The sequence below is a fragment of the Peromyscus californicus genome, unplaced genomic scaffold (genome assembly GCF_007827085.1).
Source record: "Peromyscus californicus insignis strain IS unplaced genomic scaffold, ASM782708v3 Scaffold_1__1_contigs__length_55948999, whole genome shotgun sequence".
NCBI lineage: Eukaryota > Metazoa > Chordata > Mammalia > Rodentia > Cricetidae > Peromyscus > Peromyscus californicus.
Genome location: NW_026294492.1, coordinates 47167497 through 47187710, shown reverse-complemented (window position 1 = coordinate 47187710; position 20214 = coordinate 47167497). Strand labels below are relative to the sequence as shown.

General features: G+C 47.2%; 1 protein-coding gene across 5 annotated transcripts; it reads right to left on the bottom strand.

Moving 5' to 3' along the window:
- Positions 1 to 7763: 7763 nt before the first annotated feature.
- LOC128115709 (leukotriene-B4 omega-hydroxylase 3) lies at positions 7764 to 20214 on the bottom strand. 5 transcript variants are annotated; one of them, XM_052746694.1, is made up of 13 exons: positions 19452 to 20210; positions 18805 to 19006; positions 15935 to 16079; positions 13297 to 13443; positions 13083 to 13210; positions 12806 to 12927; positions 11045 to 11315; positions 9823 to 9889; positions 9514 to 9643; positions 8765 to 8898; positions 8624 to 8688; positions 8370 to 8452; positions 7764 to 8017 (listed from the first exon to the last, which is right to left on the bottom strand). In XM_052746694.1, exons 2-13 carry the CDS (start codon positions 19000 to 19002, stop codon positions 7840 to 7842), a joined length of 1668 nt encoding a protein of 555 aa, XP_052602654.1. In that variant the 5' UTR covers positions 19003 to 19006; positions 19452 to 20210; the 3' UTR covers positions 7764 to 7839. The 5 variants fall into 5 exon arrangements, 4 of the variants coding, with proteins under 4 accessions (XP_052602654.1, XP_052602655.1, XP_052602656.1 ...); XM_052746695.1 differs by having other exon boundaries at positions 13297 to 13350; positions 19452 to 20208; XM_052746696.1 differs by lacking the exon at positions 19452 to 20210 and having other exon boundaries at positions 15935 to 16199; positions 18805 to 18913.

Sequence of the window (20214 nt, the reverse complement as noted above, 5' to 3'; positions counted from 1 at the left end):
CAGAAAGACAGGCAGCCAGGCAGAGGAGAGGAGGGGAGGGGAAGGGAGGGGAAGGGATTGGGGGAGGGGAGAGGAGAAGCGAGAAGTAAAGAAAAAGAAAACCAGTTTGTCCAGAAAACCAGGTTCTGGGCCTGCTGAAGCCAGGACCACCCCCTCCCTGCTCTCCACTGCAAAAAATTGATTCTCAGCCCCCCCATGGTGTGTTCAGGTTTGGAGGCCTCAGTTTCTCAGACTAACGAAAGTCTGCTCTCGCTGTACATTAATCAGAATTCTTTAGTATAACAGAACACACACATACCTATATGTATATGCATGTGTATGTGTATATGTGTTTATATACATGTATATGTATGTGTGTATTAGGGGATTTCTTAAAATGATTTACGGGCTGTGGTCTAGCTAACCCAACAATGGCCGGCTATGAACAGAAAGTCCAAGAACCCAGTAGTTGCTCAGTCCACAGGCTGGATGTTTCAGTTGGTCTTCGGGAGATGTTGAAATCACGAAGGAGGCTCCAATGCCAGGGAAGGCTCCAATGCCAGTGAAGGAATGGACTTGTAGCAAGTCGAGAACAAGCAGGCAAACAGCAAAAGCTTCCTTCTTCCATGTCCTTATATAGACTTCCAGCAGAAATGCAGCCCAGATTAGATCTGGGCTAAAGATCTGGATTAAAGACACGTCTGCCTGCCTCAAGATCTGGATTAAAAGCATGTCTTTTCTCAGCTCAAAAAACAAAGAAAGAAGGGAAAAAGAACTAGATTATAGGTGTGCTTTTCTACCCAAAAGATCCAGATTAGGTGTAGTCAAGTTGACAACCAAGAGTAGCTATCACACGATGTTTCAAGGTCAAACTGAGTCTATTCTTTCATTTTCCGTTGCTAACATATTTCTTATTACATTGGCATTTTCTCACCTCGGAATTTGGAATGACAGAGGTTCTCAAGGCTTTCTCAATGCCATAGTCAACAGATAACATAAAAACACACACACAAGCAATGGCAATTATTCCATTCCATTCCATTCAGGCAATTATTCCATAATGGAATTTATAGTGAAAAACTGGCTCAAATAATAGCAAAAATCCCCACACATTAAAAATTAGACCCTTAGATGTGGTGGTGCAGGCCTTTGTCCCATGCACATGTGAGGACTTGGGACAGTCCTAAGCTCAGTGAGTTCAAGGCCAACCTCTTCTACCTAGGTAACTGGGACAGCTAGAGTGCCATAGTTAGACCTTGTCTCAAAAAAATAAAATAAAATAAAAATAAAAAGTTGTACTGCTCAGTTTGACTGCATGATTCATGATGTTGTTATGAATCATGACCAGACTTTAGCTGGTCCCCAGACCTTCACACAACTGAGTCCATGTTGTACGTACCATTCCGGCTGTAAAACTCAGCATGTACACAGTACCACCAAAGTCCATAGTTCTGGGAGAGTCTCTAAATGTACTACCCTTGCTCTTTGGCTAACTGTTTTTGTTAACTGAAGTATATCAACATAGGACATGGTTTTTATACATAAAAGCTCACCCTGAAAAAAGGCTTGGGACTATACTGGGATCCCAAACACCTAGTGTAGTCACTGGCTGTCTAATAAAGACTCTCTATTAGCTTAAACTCATGTTTGAGCAGTCTTCTCTGGTGAATACCCCACCACAATGTCTCTTACAAACATTTACAACTGACCTTCCAATGAATGACACGAGGCACCTGACCCTAAGTGACCAGTGTAAACGGACTAAATGGGGACTGGAAAATCCAGCCTCTCTTTGCAAATACAGGCCCCATACAAATGGTCCAGGCAAAGACTAACTATCCTCTCCCCCAACTGCTGTAAAAGCCTTCCCTATCCTCTCAGTAGTGCACTGGGTTCTGTCCTCTGGCCGTCAGCTGGGGCTGCACAGCAGTGTATTTAATAAATTGTCCAATAGTCTACTTTTCTCTTTGTTAGGTCCAAAGAATCCTCCCAAGATGGCAGTGCTGGTAACAATGTCCTAACAGAAGGACTTTGGCTGAGTAAAAGAAGGAGGTTTATTGGATAAACTAGCCTTGTTTCTGTTTACCAGAGAAACAGATCTCCTAAGGCAGGTTTCTGTTTGTCAGGAAGATCCCTTAATCCATCCCAAAGATCAACTACCTTGGGCAGGAGCATCTACTTCCCAGTCAATCCTAACAACTCCAAGACCCCACATGATGGCTGCCATAGAACATCTGCCAGCTTTCACTCCATTTTGCTTCTGTCTCCCCACCTTTCCCCAACCCTGAGAGATGGCCTTAGCAGTGGGACCACCGATGAAGCTTTCTTTCCACCACGAAGTGGTCCACTTTGTGGTCTCACCGCACCCAGGCTTCAAAGCAGCCCGCATGTTCCTGGCCTGTCAGAATTGTCCACTATGGGCCAAATAGAAGGTGCCAAGGTTAAAAATGAACCAAGAGAGAAAAGAAGGAAATACCTGATGTCATCCAGATAAGTGGGCTATTAAGAAAAAAGGAAAATCCACACTCACAACGTCCCCTTCCCAAGTTGAAAGACAAGATTAACATTGAGAGGCAGAGCCAGGCGGATCTCTGTGAGTTCGAGGCCAGCCTGGGCTACCAAGTGAGTCCCAGGAAAGGCGCAAAGCTACACGGAGAAACCCTGTCTCGAAAAACAAAAAAAAAAAAAAAAAAAAAAAAAAAAGATTAACATTGAAACATCCTAGAGAGGATCACTGGTGAATGGCCAAGGGCCATAGGGATGGGACTCTAAAAGGTTGAAACCTGCTCTTCTCCCCAGTTTCAGAGGTGGATCTCTATCTCCAAACCTACATAATTATCAAAGGGACCTTCTCTCTGTGAGAAAAAGTCAGCCAGTCAGGTGTAGCAGTGCACACCATTAATCTCAGCACTCAGGAGGCAAATGGATCTCTGAGTTCAAGAGCAGCCTGGTCTATAGAACTAGTTCCAGGACAGCCAGGGCTACACAGAAACCCTGGCTCAAAAACAACAACAAAATAAACAGAAAAAAAAAAAGAAAGAAGTCACCAGAGGAAAAAAAAAAAAAGAAGAATAGACTCAGTTCAACCCCAAATAAAAGAGAGCAGACTTTTAAGAGTCTGAGAGTATGGCAGCCCAAAAGCCTGAGCTCAGTGTCCCAGGGTACAGGAGAGTGAGCCTGGCTAGGCCTGTCTGTAGTGGAGAGGAGGGATGGGAAGGACCTGACTCCACCAGACACAGAAACTGCTTTTTATTTTTGTAAACTGCAAAGTGAGAGATATGCCAGGTTTCAGGAGTTTTTGGATCTCTGGGCTCCAGGCACACGATGTAGCTGGTTGCTTTCCAGGAACTCCATGGACAGCACACTTTTGAAGCCTTGGGCCTGTCACATGGCCCTGGTTTAGGGTTGAGGTTTCCTTTAAACATTCTCACCTAAACTTGGGAATACAGACACCTTTTCTCCACAGGACCCACACTGTTGAAGGCTTTCCCTAAGCCTGGCCTTCACAGGAACTGTGCTTTTCAAATCAACACACTATCCAGAAAACACCACCACCCCAGCAGCCACCACTTCAGTCATGTCTGCACCCCAGTTTCCTGTGTCCCTACTTCCCACACATGCTCTACACACAGACACTTGTGTAGACACAAAAAGTTCAAAAGTTAAAAAAGCCAAAACCAAGGAGCAAAATTCCCCTCTTAAGAGCAGACAAGCCCCGAGGGGTCGGAGGCTGATCCAGCAGTTTGTGATCGCTTAGATAAACAGTTAGTGCCTGGTTCATGAGGCAGGGCCTTGCCTCAGTTTGAATACTGAAAGACACCAGTCAGTCCTCAGGTGTGAAGACTGTGTGTGCATGGTACAGGGGCTTGGAGATTTATGGGGTGGAAAGGAGTGGTATGAAAGATTAGATTTACAGGTCAGTTCCCTTCACATCTCAAAGTGACAGATACCAGCCGGGGAGCAGAAGCTTCCACAGGTGTCATCAGTCAAGTCAACTTTCCTGTTCACGGGTTCTCATCAGTCAAGTCAACTTTCCTGTTCACAGGTTCTCAGTCCACTGGAGGGAGGCTCTTCGGTTCTTTTTTTGAAGGGGTGTGGGGTGTGGTGGTGGTTGAAATGGTCTCTCTCCACAGTCCTGGCTGTCCTAGAACTCACTCTGCAGACCAGGCTGGTCTTGAACTCATAGAGAGAGAAAGAGAGAGAGAGAGAGAGAGAGAGAGAGAGAGAGAGAGAGAGAGAGAGAGATCCACCTGCTTCAGTGAGTGCACGAGCCATCACTTCGTGGACCAAGGGCCATTCTTATTCAAACCACCACACCCTGCTTCTGTTTTCCATCATCCTCCTTCAAACATCTGCTGAGATTCAGAGCTTGCTTGCCCTGGAGTTCTTCTGCTAAACTTTAATTAAATTATCCTCCACCTCATTTGCATCCATTCTTTACGTTCTTTTATTAATGAGACTAAGAACCCTGAGAGGGGATGCCAGTCTCAGTGATGGACTCAAATCTTTCTAAGACCACAGCCTAAAATAAAGCCTTCCTGCCCGAGATTACTTCAGTCCCATATCTGGTCACAGGGCTGCCTTGAACATTCCTATACATGTTTGTGTTGCACACACACCCAGTCGACCTTCAGGATAAAATCCTGTGTCACTCTCCTTGAGCTGACAAGCTGTTTTCCATAACAGCTGCAACAGTCGAATTCTCTCTAGAAAGGTGTCAGGGTCCCAGTTACTCAACATCCACCCCAATCAACACTTGCTGCTTCCGCTTTCTGGATGCCAATTTTCCTGGTGGGTGTGAATTGACCTTTGTCATGGTTTTCTCTACGTTCTCCCAATTATTAAGGACATTGAACACCTTCCTAGGTACTCTGTAGCCAACTGAATAACATCTTAAAATAGGACATTGTATGTATGTCATTATTAGGGGCAAATAAAAATACATACAAAAATACGGTTGTAGGGGTTAGAGAGATGGCTCAACATCTAGAGAACACTAGCTGCTCTTCCAAGGACCCAGGTTCAATTCCCAGCACCCATACCCAGTTCCAGTAAACCTGACACTCTTTTCTGGCTTCTGTGGACACTGCACAGATGTGATGTACAGACATACATGCAGGCAAAACACTCATGCAATACAATAACAACAAAATAATTTAAAATATTGTTATAAATAAACACTAAAGATGTGTCTGAGAGAGTATTAACAATGATTACTTAGTATATTACATTCACATGTGATACATTTCTGTTTTGCATCTTCCTTCTTTTATGGGAACGTATTTGAATAAGTATTTGAAGTGAGAAGCCTAGAGGCAAAAATCACAGATGTGATTTTCAGAAGAGAAAAACATTTTTTTTTTTTTTTTGGTTTTTGAGACAATGTTTCTCTATGTAATAGTCCTGGCTGTCCTGGAACTCACTCTGTAGACCAGGCTGGCCTTGAACTCAGTGATCTGCCTGCCTCTTCCTTCCAAGTTGCTGGGATGACAGGTGTGAGCCACCATTGCCTGGCCAAAAACATACTTTTCTTTATCTCTTTTTGAGGCCAGAAGTTAGACCTCACCAAGCAGTCAGGAAGGGGGCTCCTAACCCTGAAGGCTTCCCCTCAATGACAATCCCTTGCCCACCATGGTTGGTTCTTAGAAAAACTACAGAGACCCGGGTGGCTGTGGTGGTGCACACCTTTACTCCCAGCATTTGGGAGGCAGAGGCAGGCAGATCTCTGTGAGTTCGATGCCAACCTGGGCTACAGAGTGAGTTCCAGGAAAAGCTCCAAGGCTACACAGAGAAACCCTGTCTCAAAAAAACAAAAACAAAAACAAAAACAAACAAACAAAAAAGAAAAACCAGAGATGCCTGGTGTGGTGGCACACACCTTTAATTACAGCTCTTAGGAGGTAGAGGCATCTGATCTCTGAATTCAAGGCCAGCCTGGTCGGCTGAACAGGGAGGGGCTGGGCTGTTACACATAGAAACCCTGTCTCAAAAAAACCAAACCAACCAACCAACCAACCAAACAAACAAACAAAAAACCTCACAGAGTTGCATAGCCAATTGCTCTTGGCAGTTCACGTCTGTTTTCTCTAGGGTCCCTGACTCCCTTTGCTAAGTGGACAATGGAAAGCATGCTAATTGGCAGCTCATGACTACATCCCCTAAAGTCACTCTCACTTTACAACATCCTTTTTAAAACCCTAGGCAGGATCCAGACAGCTGCAACTTCCCCTTGGGACTCCCCTCCTTACAGATTTCATTCAGGGACTCAGGATAAACCAACTTAGCCTTGGCCTCTGGTCACTATTGACTGTTCACCCTCTTTGTGTCAATCCCAAGCCCATTTGAATCTCTTCAACAGACTTCTTTGCACTCAAGGAGACCATCTGCATCTCATTTTAAAGTTGTATTTATATTTTTATTTTAAATTATGTGTATGTGGGGCTGGAGAGATGGCTCACAGGTTAAGAGAGCTTGCTGCTCTTCCAAAGGTCCTGAGTTCAATTCCCAGCAACTACAGGGTGGCTCACAACCATCTGTAGTGAGATCTGGTGCCCTCTTCTGGCCTGCAGGGATACATGCAGGCAGAGCACTGGATACATAATAAATAAACAAATCTTTTTAAAAAATTATGTGTGTCTCTATATATGTAGAGGTTGTTGAGAGGTTTTTTTTTGTGTGTGTATATGTGTGCACATGTGAGCACAGTTGCTCACTGAAGCCATAAGAGGGCATCAGAACTTCAGATCCCCTGGAACTGGAGTTAAACCTGAGGTAGGTGCTGAGAACCAAACTTGGATCCTCTGAAAGGGCAGTAAGTACTCTTTGTCACTGAGCCATCTTCCCAGTCCTTACATCTCACTTTTTAAATTATTATTATTACTATTATTATTTTATTTATGTATTTATTTTGAAGCAGGGTTTCTCTGTGTAGCAGTCCTGGTTGTCTTGGAACTCCCTCTATAGACCAGGCTGGCCTCGAACTCAGAGATCTGCCTGCTTCTGCCTCCCAAGTGCTGGGATTAAAGGTGTGCACCACCGCTGCAGCCCGGCCTTCATGTTACATTTTATTTGTTTCGTTGTGTTGTTTTGTTTTAAATGCAGGGGCATTAAAAGAGAAGAGATGGAATACATTGCTTCCCACGTGCTCAGCAAGGGCTTTATCATTAAGCTAGCCCCACTGTGAGGGGCATCTCCAGATACAGCCCTTGTCCGTAGTGAAAAAGGAGTGGATTCCAACACCTCCAGTACCCATTAATTACCCGCAATCCTTTGCTTTCTTTCTTACTAAGGAAAAACCTGAAGACATCACTGCATAACACCCTAGAAGAGCCTAGCACAATGACCCACAGATTTGTAGTGTCAGTTTGCAAGGCCGAGGCAGAGCTTACTTTAAGACCAGGAGTTTGAGACTGCTCATGGTGACATAATGAGACCCTAACTTAGGGGAAAAAAAAGAAAAAAGACAATGAAAAAAATGCCAGGCTTTAGACTGAGTAAGCACAGTAATTTATGCCCACCCCTCCAGAAAAAATAATTCTGAGGTGAGAGAAGGCAGGTCTATCAGGTGATTAAAACGGGGGTCAAAGTAGTGGAAATGGAGCTGAAATTTAACCTTTTCTTGGCTTCCTACGTCCAGAGAGTAGTCCAGCTTGGCTGAAGGAGAATACACCTTCACTATAAAGGTCAATTAGAGAAAGGGTCTTTGGCTCAGACACCAGCCGGCCTCCCTCACCCACGCACTGGATCCGTAGCGACCCCTGCAGGCGTTCAGTAAGGTTCGGGTATGGGTGACAACTCTGTTTATTCTGGGATCCGCAGAGGTAGTTGGGTGGGTAGGGTGGTCCCAGGCCAGGTGTAGGGTTACTTTGTGCCCCTGCTCAGCGGCTCCACCCGCAGCCACAGCCCGCCCTCTGCGCGCAGGATCAGCTCCGGCTTCCGACGCGGTTCCTTGTGGTCCGGCAGGACGCGGAAGCGCAGCAGGGTGAGCGCCAGCGCCACCTTCATCTCGCTCATGGCGAAAGTCTGTCCTATGCAGTTCCTGCGGGAGGGCGGGGTGGGGACTCTGACTGTGCCCGGGACCCAGTTAGGCACCGTAGGACCCAATCTGACCCGGTCCCTGCGGCGCCTGATCAGCCAGAGGGGCAGGAGGGACAGCGCTTGGGTATCCTGCTTCCCCAAGCTCTTGCAGCCTCAGCTCCCAGTTCAAACCAGGGCGGGGCTCTGAGCACAGAGTAGCAACCCTTCACCTTCCAACCCCTACTCTCCAGACCTCAGCAAATAACCTGAGTAGAGGTCAGGAAGGAGACCCAGAACCCGACCGCCCCAATTCCCCACTATTTCCACTGTCAGCCCTAGACCCCACTCCATTAACCCAAGCCCGCTGCTCTCACCTGGGCCCCGCTGAGAAGGGAATAAATGCCAGAGGTGACCTGTCTTTGATGTTTTCAGGGTCAAAGCGGAAGGGGTCATAGACCTGCAGAAGACATTGAGCCAAGGTAGATGAGTGACCTTCCAGTACAACTAGGAGCAGAGTCCAGAGTGTTCTCGGGGAGGTGAGGTCTGATTTCCTAGATCAAAGCCACACCTCTTCCCCTAGTATCCCTACCACGCAATGTGGGAAAATAGGGGATAAGACAGGCAGCACCTCAGGGTCCGGCCACACAGATGGGTTGTGATGAATCCCAAAGATGCTGATGAGGCAGACGACACCTGAGGGAGAAGAGGGAGTTGTACCGACAAGCCTGTGCTGCCTACCCTGGACCCTCCTTCCCTATCCTATGTGCACCTTTAGGGATGACCCGGCCATCTGGGAGCACAACGTCCTGGGTGCAGCATCGGGAGATGACAGGGACCGGGGGATGCAGCCTCAGACTCTCTTTGATGCACATGGTCAAGAAGGGCAGCTGGCTCAGGTCGTCCCTAAGGAAACCCTTTGAACTATTACTCAAGGAGCAAGAGAGAGACTTTTGTAAGTGTGTGTGTGTGTGTGTGTGTGTGTGTGTGTGTGTGTGTGTGTGTATGAGTGCAGGTCAGGGCTTCAGATCCACTAGAACTGAGTTCCTGATGGTTGTGAGCTACCAGATGTGGATGCTGGGAACCAAACTTTTCAAGAGCAGGAAGTGCTCTTAGTAGCTAAGCCATATCTCTAGCTCCAGCACACTTAAATGCCCAAATATCACCTATGAGTTCCTGAACATAGCACTACAGTAAGATCTAGGGTATAGGAGAAGAATAAACACTCATGGAAGAAAACATCTATTGGAAAGAAAAAAGACTAGGGGAAGTACTTTCACTGAACACATGCAAAATATCACCAACTTGTCTTTATCTCTGTTCTCTCAGTAACACAATTTTTTCTGTTTCAAAGCCAACAACTGCTTCCTTGCTAGCCAGCCTTGGTACCAGGTCTCTCCTCTGGGCTCACATTCTGTGCCCGTGAGCAAATATAGGAAAGTCATCAAAATGAGTGACTCAACTCCTACTTGAGGAAGAGAGCCAAGGAGAGAGGAATGTGCCAGCAAGACCTACACTCACCATTCAATCTCCTCAGGCTCTCGGTCCTTCAGCAGCTCCCGCACCTCCTGCCGGCAGCGCTCCTGGTATTCTGGGTGCTTTGCCAAGTTATACAGGATCCAGGAGAGCCCACTGGCTGTGGTGTCATGGCCTGAGGGGCAGATAGGCACGGGTCTCTGCACTACTTCAGCACTACTGAGTGGACAGCACCCACGTTATGAAGTCCGGGAAAGGATGGGAAAGGGTAGAACTGAAGGATTCCAGGTCCTCTCAACGTCTCAAGATGGAGAAACTCATGCCTCCTCCCTAGTCCCACACTGGGACCCTCACCCTCAAACATGAAGGTGTCAGCCTCTGCTCTGATGTCCTCATCTGACAGCTCCTTTCCATCTTCATCCTGAAGACAAAGCAAGACCCGCGAAATCTCAGAAGTTCTGAAAATTTCTGTGTTTAAACTATGACATTTTCAAAAGATCTATTGTTCAGCCAGAAACAAAAGGCCACCCACCACTGCATATCTCTTGGCTATTACTATTGGTACAATCAGAACTTCCCAGGCTTTCTGCTGGTTATCCTGTTTCCTGTGTTGTTCACAGTTGGAAGAGTCAGCAACCCACACATAAATGTCACCATGTTTCTGCTTGAGAGGCATTTAGGAGAAACCAACAGTGACTTGATATGTAGGATGACTGTATGGCAACTTGCCTTGGGAATCAGAAGTAAATCTTTACTCCAAAGACTTCTTTCCATATTCAAAACTGCTAGATCCAGGGAACCTTATCTTATCTGTTGAAACATGGTTTGCAAATCTACAGACTTTGCCCTGGAGAGAACCTGTTTAACTCCAGAACAAAGTTTTCTCTCTCTTTCCTTCCTCCTTTCCTCCCTCCCTCCCTCCCTCCCTCCCTCCCTCCCTCCCTCCCTCCCTCCCTCTTTGTTCACTATTTACCACCTTGAGGGGAACTAGATTCAGGTGTACTTGTTATTCTACATGAACCACAGATGATAATGCACTGCCCTTTCTCTGTGATGTAAACCCTGCAGCACAAACAGGTAAACACTTCATCTCCTGGGAAGGGGGAAAATGGAAAAGCCCAGGGGGAAAATGGAAAAGCCCAGGGGGAAAATGGAAAAGCCCAGGGGGAAAATGGAAAAGCCCAGGGGGAAAATGGAAAAGCCCAGGGGGAAAATGGAAAAGCCCAGGGGGAAAATGGAAAAGCCATTGCTGCATCCTGTTCTGGCTGTGCCTGTTGCCATGTCTAATTAAGGGCTGCTGTGATTATTGATTTGAAGCAGTTGCCAGCATGTGTGTGTGTACAGACATAAATGCCACACAGTGATGTATTAACCTGTGAAGTGCTTTTCACAGTTTCAGCCTTGGCAGTCTCCTGAAGTCTGTATTCCAGGATCATTGATAAACTTTGCCTATGCATGCCATGTCTCTCCCAACCCCACACACCCTGCATGGCTCCACAGTGCCCTCTGTATCAAGCTCATGTTATTTGACTTGACATTTGGCATTGATATTCATCCTGCTTCTCGATAAGCCCACCTTGACCAACAGCAGCACATCAATGAAATCCAAAGTCTTGTTCTCAGCCTTGGACTTAAGGAAATCATCCAAACCCTGATCTGGGAGGGTGCAGCGCCGCTTCTGGATGACAGCATCAGTGAATTTATGCACCAAGTTGCAGGCCTTACGGAAGCGCATCCCATCACGGGTGAGATCGTACAGCAGGTCAATATACAGCAGAGGCTGTTGGTGCCTTTTGGCCACTAGAGCACTGAGCTCCAAGATGGCAGCAATATATTCACTAGGCTTCCTTCAGGATTTGGACAAAGGAGACAGCAATTTAAAATACATGAATCTTGTGCTTTTTACCAGCAGCCAGGAGACATTGGGAATGGAGTAGCCAGGAACAGTTGGCCACAGAAGACGAGTGGAATGAGCCCTGAGATTCAACTCTCAACAAACTCATCACGTCTCTGTGAGCTGCCTCCATGCCCGTAGGCCCCCAAACCACAGTGTGGACAGCTCTCAACACTGACTTGTTATGAAGACACTAGATGAGTCAACAGTGGCAACATTGATACTGATAGGTGAGCTTAACCCTGGGTCCTTTTGAAAAAGAATGAGGTCCAAGCTAGATAAACAGTTTAAGGAAGGAGGTATCATCAGCTCTGCAACTTAGAATTAACTCCCTAAGGTGTGTGTGTATGTGTGTGTGTGTGTGTGTGTGTGTGTGTGTATTCTTGAACTTTATTTATATATTATGTATTTATTTATTTAAAATTTTATATTTATTTAAATATTGCTATATTATTTATTTACATATTTTTGGTATATAATTTATTTATTTTGTTGGGCATGGCAGCACATGACTTTAATCCCAGCACCCTGGAGGCAGAGGCAGGTAGATCTCTGTGAGTTTGAGGTCAGCCTGGTCTACATAGTGAGTTTCAGGCCAGCTAAGGCTACATAAAGAGACCTTGTCTCAAAAAAAAAGAATTTATTTTTATTTTATGTGTTTTGCCTGATGTATGTATATGTACACCAGTGTCCTTGAAGGGCAGAAGAATGTGTTGGGTCACCTAGAACTGGAGTTACAGATAGTTGTAAACTTCCATGTGGGTGCTAGGAATCAAACTTAGGTCTCTGCAAGTGTCAGCTCTCCAGCTCTCCTACAGAATATTCAAGGCCATAGAACTTCAAGATGTGGGGGCTAGGGAGGAATGTCTTAGGACATTAAGTATGTTCTTGATGAGAATAGTCTATCTGTCTGCCTCTTTGTTTGTCTGTCTGTTTCTGGATGCTGTGAGGCATCAGACTCTTTTAACAGGTGCTCCTGGCTGTGATGTGCTGTTATTCAGGCTCAATGGAGCCGACCGACCACTGACTAAGGCTTCCGAAACCATGGGCCAGAATCGGCCTGCCCTCAGCTCAAGCTCTCTCAAGTATGTTGCCACATGGTTGAAAATATGACTAGCACAAGAAATATGACGAACTCTTTCATAGTTTCCCCGGAACCATAGGCTAAAAGTACTCCTGCTTTACACTGGCTGTGTGATTCCTTGAATTTCATTTCTAAGGTGCCTCCTCATTTCCTTTCCCACCAGTTCTGCTTGTCACCATCTCTGTGGCTTTACTGAAACAATCCTACCTCCTGGGAGGAAGAATCACTTTCTCCTTCCCCAGGTCTTTCAGCGTTGGTTCTGAACCATCTCCTCTAGGGAGGCCACTCTAGTTCTCCTGGTCAGTCCTCCCTTCTTTTGGTTCATGACCCAGGTTCTGAGGCCCAGAACAAGGACTCACTCCTGACAGTTGCTGTTAAAACTGAAGACACATTTTTGCAGACTGTCCAGAGTCATGAGGCTGACATGTTCAAACATGTCCAGGCGGGCGCTGCCTTTGGAGATCATGTGCTGCCATTTGGCCTGGCAGAAGGAGAGAGGACTGGGATTAGACCTTGGCTCCTTGAGACCCCGCCTAATCAAAACCCCTGACCCAGAACCAGCCTCTTCATCTTATGCTCCAACCACACAAAACCAGAAATAGCCAGGGTGTGGAAATGAGGGTTCCAGCGACTCACATGCATGATGTTAGTGCTGTCATTGAAAATCTTCACATACGGCTTCAGGATGTTGAAATGGAAGGCAGGTGTCAACATCCGCCGGTGGTGGCTCCACTTGTCACCAGCACTCAGCAGGAGCCCATCCCCTGATGGAGCAGCCATAGTATTAGGCGAGAGTAGACCTTTCCCTGACCCCTAAGGGTGTCCTTTGCCCTCACCTGCAGATACTCACCCAGCCAAGGTTTCAGAAAGCTGTAGAATATCACGTCCTTGAGAGCAACTGCAGCTGACATGAACAAGGACAGTTGGGGGTCATAGAGTGAGTGAGGGCAGACCATGGAAGGCGGGTGGGAATCCCTCCCAGGAGTCTGTCCTTCACCTCCAAAGTCCACATGCCATGAAGAGAACCAAGGACAGAGGAAGCAAAATGAAATTGAAAATGAGAGAAGACTAGACCAGGCAGCAGCAGTAGCAGCAAGTAAGACAAAGGTATGGCCTGACATGCTACATTATGCTGCAGCACCACTTTACATGGCTTCTACATAGTCTAACATGTTTGCCATACCTGATCCCATCACAACACTCTGTGACATTTACTGGAACCTAGGTCTCTGTCATCCAGGCACCCTAGGTGTCTGACATTTCCTGAACAGATATGGGACACATCACAAGGACACATAAGGGTTAACCTGACACATAACTACCTTGACATCTTGACCCCTTATGCTATAACATGGACCAGAGATCATCTGACAGACCTCTGTGTATACCTCAGTCAAGCCGCTGACAAGATTTGAGAATGGTTATGCGTGGTGGTTTGAATGAGAATGTCTCCCAGAGGCTAATGTACACGAGTATTTGTTCTCCAGCTGGAAGCACTGTTTGTGGAGGTTAACAGATGTTGCTTTGCTGGATGAAATGCCTCACTCGCGTCAGGTTTTTGAGAGTTCATAGACTGTAGCTACTCCTGGATTCCTCTTTCTTCTTTGTGTTTATGGTTGAGTATGTGATCTCTCAGTTTCCTACTCTTGTTACCATCACCATGGTGGACTCTCCCTCCAAAACCATAATCTAAAATAAACTCTTCCCTCTATGAGTTCCCTTGGTCATGGCATTTTATCACAGCAACAGAAAAGTTACTAAAGAATTGTGCTTCTTGTCATTTCCAACACTCAAGAGGTTAAATCAAGAAAATCCAGAGTTTGAGGCTAGCCTGGACTGAGCAGCAAAACAGTATCTCAAAAAAAGCAACAGCTCCATTAATATACCAGATGTGGCCCAGATTGTAACCCACTGATCTCACCTGGAGGTTCTTAAAGTCTTGCCTTGGATACAACATAGATAAAGTATCCCTGGATCCCAGACCCCAGATAGCCCTAAAGAGGGTCCAGCGATGAAAAACAAGAAGGCCATCTCCAATAGCTTCTCAGAACCTGTCATGCCTCAAATATTCAGATCTGAAGTGAAGCCCAGACATGACCACTATCATGCATCTCAGTTGCAACAAACACAAATGCAAAAAAAAGGAGATGGAAATGTAATGTAAACTTGCAACAGCTGTGACCACACAGATGACATCACATAATTATGTTCACAAAATAAGCAACACGATCAGACATAAGACAGGGTATGTCCAGGTAAGAAAAATGGGGGAGCATCAGGGCCACAACCCAGCCTGCCTGCCTGATACACATTACATTATCAGCTAGAGGAATCACAGAGACCTCAGTTGTGGGCAAGCTGGAGCCAGTACAGTGTCTACCTGGAGTAAGGAGCATGGACTTCATGAACGTAGGGTGGTTTGGACTGGGGAGGTGACTCAGTGGATACAAGCACTTGCCTCACAAGCCTGAGGACCAGAGTATGAATCCCCCAAACAAGATTTGGCAGCATGTCTGTAATCCCAGTGTTTTTATGGCAAAATAGGAGCCAGATACAAGAGGGTTCTTCACCTTCCCCTGAAGCTTGAGGTCTACTCAACTCGTGTGCATATACTTGAGTAAACAATGAGAGACCCTGTCTCAAACAAGGTGGAAGTCAAGGATCGACACCCAAGTTGCCCTCTAACTTCCACACGTGAGCCATGGCATACGCATGCCTGCACTCACATGCACAAACATGCCCTCCCACAAGTATTTTAAAGAGTAAAGTGGGGTGGTTGGTTTAGATGCTCAAGTTCCAGGACATAATTGAAATAATTTGGCAGGCAGGGGGTGTCAGGCCCATGACTGGCAAGGGACAGAGCTGTGGTGACTCTTCTCTTTCCCTTCTTAGCCTGGTGTGTCCCAAGATGGGAAGATGAGAATGCAGAAGGGGACTAGACTGTGATGGGTGTCCTAAGGAGATTTCTGGGCCTTCACAAGACACCAACCAACATAAGGTGATCAACCAACTCAGTAGAGTTGGGTGGTTTGGAAATAACAGACCAGATTCTCTAACAGCCAGCCACCTGGCCCTGCCTTCAACATTCCTACTCGTGCCTACAGATACAGCTTGAACAACTCCTCCTCCAGGAAACCTCTGCATATAATTCTCACAGAGACCACACGTCTTCACTTAGCTGTCAGGGCCTCTCCCCCTCTGACAACACAAGGTTAGGGATGTCCCTGTCAAGTTCTATCTCAATAACTGACTTCCTCTAGGACAGGACCTTGGGTGGAAGACACCTGGAGACTGAGAAAAGTCCAGAACACCAAGATCCAGGTGAGGGCAGACAATAGAGTCATGTGGGAGCTGGTGAAACCATAAAGAGAAGAGAGAGGCTGACAGGGAAGAAAGGAGGGACTGGACCACTGCAGGAGCTGAACAGAAGTATGTGGTTAGGGAGTGGAAGCCCTTAAGTTCCCACCACCACCAGCTCCCATGGGTACCTGAGGCATTGAGGACAGATCGGACAATGTCAGAGTGGCACAGAGTGATGACGGGGAACATTGGGCCCATCCACATCATAAAGCCCTGGGGGTAGGTGACTACCAACTGAGTCAATGTCTTCATGCCCTGCTCTGTAGGAGTTACCTGCAAGCAACACAGGGACAGTCACCTCCTGAGGTGGTTTATATCCGGGATCAAGTTGGCTGAGTTAAGAGATGCCCAGGTAGGGATGCTCATGACCTCTGGGTGTGTCTGTGATGGTGCCTCAAAAAGAATTATTATTTGCATCGATAGACAGTGTGGAAAATACCATCCAACCCACTGAAGATCTAGAGAGACTAGGCAGAGAAGGGGAAAAGTCAATCCCTTTTCCAGAGCTGGGGCACCCATCTTCTCCTGCCATCAGATATCAAAATTCTGGTCTTTGAGATGTTGAGCTCCAGTGTTGTGAGTCTTTCTCTGTCCCACCTACAAGCTCCCAAATCATAACACAGAGACTTATTATTAATTATAAAAGATTGGCCAATAGCTTAGGCTTCTTTCTAACTAGCTCTTATAACTTAGATTAACCCATTTCTATTAATTTACTTTCTGCCTCATGTCTTTATTGCCTCGTCTCCTTAATGCCCATCTCTCTGCCTTGCTCTGCATTCCCTGGCATTTCCTCCTTCTTCCCAGTGTCCTCTCTGCATCCAAAATCCTGCCTAGCTATTGACTATTCAGATTTTTTGTTTGTTTGTTTGTTTTTGTTTTTTTTGAGACAGTGTTTCTCTGTGTTGAAGCTCTGGCTGTCCTGTAACTCATGTTGTAGACCAGGCTGGCCTCAAAATCATAGAGATCGACCTGTCTCTGCCTCCCGAGTGCTGAGATTAAAGATATGCACCACCATCACTTGGTGGCCATTCAGCTTTTTATTAAACCAATCTGAGTGATACATCTTCACAGTGTACAAAAAGATTATTCCACAACTCTTCAGTATTAACGCTTGAGCCCCTACACACCCCTGGGTTCTCATATTGTTGTTCCAAGACTGAGTTGTTCACAGCCCAGATTCCTGTTTGCAGATGGCATACTGAGGTACTCCTCCATCTCCATAAAGACATAAGCCAATTTCCATTATGCAATGTACCCCCTCTCTCTTCTACCCTGCTTTATATATATGTATAGATATGTATGTGTGTATACATAACTGTATATGCGTGATCATTGCTGCAGAATGATGTCTTTGTCAAAAACAGACAATGAAGCTAAAGAATCTCTGTTGCCTATTATTTTCCTTATACATTTCTATGTTTAGATACATTCAGATGCATAAATACCATGAAACAACAAATCACCTACAATATTGAGGATAGCACCATGATGTCCAGATTTGTATAGTAGAACAATGATTGGTACCATATAGTCTAGGTGTACAGTGAACTACACCTAGTAGATTTGTGTCAGTAGACTCTGAGGTCAGCACAGTGACAATACCACTTTTAGACAAATTTCTCAGAATGTCCTCATCACTTCTCCATATATCACACTCTCTCTCTCTCTCTCTCTCTCTCTCTCTCTCTCTCTCTCTCTCTCTCTCTCTCTCTGTGTGTGTGTGTGTGTGTGTGTGTGTGTGTGTACTATTTGTTCCACTTCTCCAGAAAACCATAACTAAGTCTCTTTCCCAGGAGCATTAGAGGTCCCTTCTGCAGCCTCTGGTAATGACACAGCTTCTGTCATAAGTGAACCTGTGTCTTAGTTTTGCAGGGATGAAGGGAACCCTTGCCTCTTTCTGTTTTGTTCCTCCCAGAGCCATGCCCAAGACCCAAGTGTCCACTCCAGACCCAGTGGACAAGTTAGGATATGTACCTATGACCTTTCATGTCCTGGCTGGTCCACAAGGTCTCCAGTTTGTCCCCTGGGCAAAGGGCCACACACCAGGGACCTCCAGCCTTATCAGGCTCCAGGGGAGCAGGAGTGACCTCTATGCCTCCATTAGGATAGCAGCTCCCACCCACCAACACCAGATGCCCACCAGCCTCAGAGCATCGGGAACCTCTATGCACAGCCCACACTGAGCCATGTGCAGGTGAAGCAGCTGGAGTAAGCCACCTAAATGGGAGATCAGATGGGAGTCAAAGTCCTAAGTGTGGGGTGAAGGGTGGGGTCAAGGAAGGTCCATGAGGGGGGAGTGGGCAAAGGGTGGGGTCAAGGAAGGTCCATGGCGGGGGAGTGGGCAAAGGGTGGGGTCAAGGAAGGTCCATGGGGGGGGAGTGGGCAAAGGGTGGGGTCAAGGAAGGTTCATGGGAGGGTGAGTAGGCAAAGGGTGGGGTCAAGGAAGGTCCATGGGAGGGTGAGTGGGCAAAGGGTGGGGTCAAGGAAGGTCCATGGGAGGGTGGGTGGACACTTTTTATCCAGGTAACACAACAGGGCCCACTGGTCTATCTTAGGGAAGAAGAGCACGGTAAGGAGGAAGTGGCCCAGGGAGGGAGGTGGGAGTCAGCCTGCAGCTCAGCTGTAGCCAGCTGTGCCCTGCCTGTGTGCAGTTAGGGACAGAGATCAAAGATCAATGCTAGAGAACTGTAGGACAGAGATGGACTCACACAAAGAAACTGCCACAGTCCCCGGGAGGCCTCAAGTCCAACAAGCAGACATTGAGGAAATGTCGGGGTCTTCACTCTGTGTCTCCCACCCTGAGAACTCAGTATCCTCCAGTGTGAGGAAGAGAGTTGGAAATGCCAGAGCAGACTGGGGTGGGAGCCCAGGGAAGTGAGAAGGGAAGGCATACCCAAGACCATCAGCTAACCCACCCCATCAGTCTGAGCCCCGTTCCTGGCCCCCAAAAGACCATCCACTCTGACACCCCCACCCATCCTGATGCCACACTTACCATGCCCACATGGCCCATAAGCCAGTTCTGTTTGGGGGGCTGAGGGAAACCACGGAGGCGACGGTAGTTCCCATAGGCAGCATAGATCTGGGTCAGAATTCGGGCCAGGAGCCAGAGGGCCCCAACCAGCAGCAGGAGCTGCCATGGGGAGGCCACCTCAGGCCACAGTCCCAGGGAGGACAGGCTCAGCTGTGACATCCTGCTGGGTGGATAAATGACCAGTGAATAACTGAGGGCTAGGAAAGGGGCAGGGGTCTCCAGAGACACTGGACAGAAGACAGAGCAGAAAGGAGGAGTGAGATCCCAGGAAATGAGGGGAAGAGTCTATAAGAGTAGACAAGAAAATGAGGAGGGGAAGGAGGAGCACGGGGATGAGGGGGAGGACCAGAGCTAGCAAAACATAGAGGAGGAGAGAGATTGATCTGGAGTCAAGACCTCCCGAAATTATGCAAAACTAACCAGGGGTTCAGTTATTCATAAACTACCGTCCCCAAGGCCAGCTGGCTCCCTGCAGCATCCATGCTTGGCCAGCTGGCTTTCTGCCCTGCCCTGGCCTTGGGTTGTGCCTTCCCTATCCCAGACTAGATCCCTGCAATATCACCACCCCCAGCCTGGCACCTCCTCTCAGGAACAGGAATCTACCATACCTTCCCTCTCCTCTTCTGGGACTCTTTTGTCCCTGGCTTCTGGACGCTGGGAGGCTGGGCCTTTCTAAGCCAGCCAATCTCTGCCACGCCTGGATGCCTCCTCCTTGCCTGGGAAAGTGGCCAAGATGGGGGAAGAATCAGCCTGGTGCAGAGAGGAATCATCATAAGCTGGCAAAACATGGACACCTGAATCTTAGGACTACTGTGGGACAAGGCTGATGCTGAGTTACGTATTTCCAGCATCCTTGCTCCTCCATGGATATGGTACACTAAGAAAAGGGTGAACTTGGAAATCCACAAGCTGGGAGATCAGAATCTAGCCAGCATGGTGCCTGATCATTTCCTGAGCTCCTGTCCAATGGGCTGTGAGGATGGCAGGCACCGTTTTTCAGTACAATATGAGAAGGCTCTGGGACTGAAGAGTCCACCCACCAGCTACTCAGCCTGGTGGCGTTCAAGTCCTGCCTTCCCAGCAGAAACAAGACTTTCCAGAGCAGGAACAAAAATGAACCCCAACTGGGGTTTCCATGTCCAAAACCAGGCATCAGGAATACAGTTGAGACTGGGATGGTTAGAGCTGGGAAGTGCACAGTCATGTGCGGGTGAGAGAGACCTTGAACAGATGGGATCCAGGGGAAGGTAAGTGTGTGTGTGTGTGTGTGTGTGTGTGTGTGTGTGTGTGTGTGTGTGTGTGTGTGTGCCTGTGGAAGCCAGAAGAAGACATCTTCTCTCCTATAGCTGGAGTCACAGGTGGTTGTGAGCC

What these genes read in the sequence shown, in the direction of transcription:
- LOC128115709 (XM_052746694.1), bottom strand. Translation starts at nt 19,002, where the DNA reads ATGTCACAGCTGAGCCTGTCCTCCCTGGGACTGTGGCCTGAGGTGGCC. An exon ending in ACAGCACTAACATCATGCAT is followed by an intron (nt 12,928 to 13,082) that starts GTGAGTCGCTGG and finishes TCCTTCTGCCAG; the next exon opens with GCCAAATGGCAGCACATGAT. An exon ending in ATGTGCTGCTGTTGGTCAAG is followed by an intron (nt 9,890 to 11,044) that starts GTGGGCTTATCG and finishes CTTTGTCTTCAG; the next exon opens with GATGAAGATGGAAAGGAGCT.